The 1071-nt window shown below is 37.7% G+C and overlaps 1 protein-coding gene across 1 annotated transcript in view; it reads left to right on the forward strand.

Moving 5' to 3' along the window:
* Window positions 1–1071, forward strand: part of LOC119594489 (E3 ubiquitin-protein ligase ZNF598-like) — a gene marked incomplete at its 5' end in the record, with an annotated part of 4152 nt that overhangs the window by 2682 nt on the left and 399 nt on the right. The window contains 2 exon segments of the mRNA XM_037943522.1: window positions 19–233; window positions 831–943. Of these exon segments, the coding sequence (XP_037799450.1) occupies window positions 19–233; window positions 831–943 (328 nt within the window).

Genomic DNA, 1071 nt, shown 5'->3' on the forward strand with positions numbered 1-1071 from the left:
CCTGACATTGTTCAACAGATCTTCACAGGGGAACGTAGGTCATACACTAGGAGCCAGTTGGCCCAGCACCGGCGCAAAGGGGACACTGATGACACCAGCCATCGGGGCCATCCACTGTGCGAGTTCTGCGATGCTAGGTTCATGGACAACGATGAACTCTTCCGGCACCTGCGGCGTGACCACTTCTTCTGCCACATCTGTGATGCTGACTCACTCAATACTCATTATTATGAGTAAGTAAAAAGCAGAGAGAGAGAGTTATAGAAAAGCACCTGAAAACACATGCACAAACAGCCATACTAGCAGAAAAATAGGCAGACAGTCAGACACTTTTATCCCATTTAAAAAAAAATTTATTCTTCTTCCCATATAAGTAGTTTGTTTATTCATGATTTTCAATAGTGAGTAGGCATTCAAACTATATTTGCAAGCAGTCATTCACACCAGACTTACAATTAGGCATTCAAACTTGATTTACAATTAGGTATTCAAACCATATTTACAATTAGGCATTCAAACCAGATTTACAATTAGGTATTTAAAACTGATTTACAGGTAGGTATTCAAACTAGAATTACAAATAGGCATTCAAACATGATTTTCAATTAGGTATTCTAATTGGTTTACAGGTAGGCATTCAATCCTGATAGACATGCAGACCTGATTTACATTTAGGCAAACCTGATAAATAGTATCTTAATTGTTTGGATGCCACATATTCTTTAATGGATGACATTTTATTCTTCCTTTTTTCTGTGTCTAAAAGCATGAATATAAAGTTTAGGTTGATGGTCACAGTTCCACTAATTGTGACGTTCGCTTTACTACAGAGACTACAGTGCCTTGCGAGAACATTTCCGTGCAGATCATTATCTCTGTGAAGAAGGAGGATGCCAAGAAGAGCAGTTTACATCAGTATTTCGCACCAAACTTGACCTCCAAGGTATTGGATTGATATCATTATTTTAATAATTGTTTTCTTAGTGTTGGCGTATAACTTGTAGAATAGCTCTGAAACAACCTAGTAAAAATTTTTATGAGAGGTATGATAAGACAAAACCGGCATTCAGT

The sequence above is a fragment of the Penaeus monodon genome, chromosome 34 (genome assembly GCF_015228065.2).
Source record: "Penaeus monodon isolate SGIC_2016 chromosome 34, NSTDA_Pmon_1, whole genome shotgun sequence".
NCBI lineage: Eukaryota > Metazoa > Arthropoda > Malacostraca > Decapoda > Penaeidae > Penaeus > Penaeus monodon.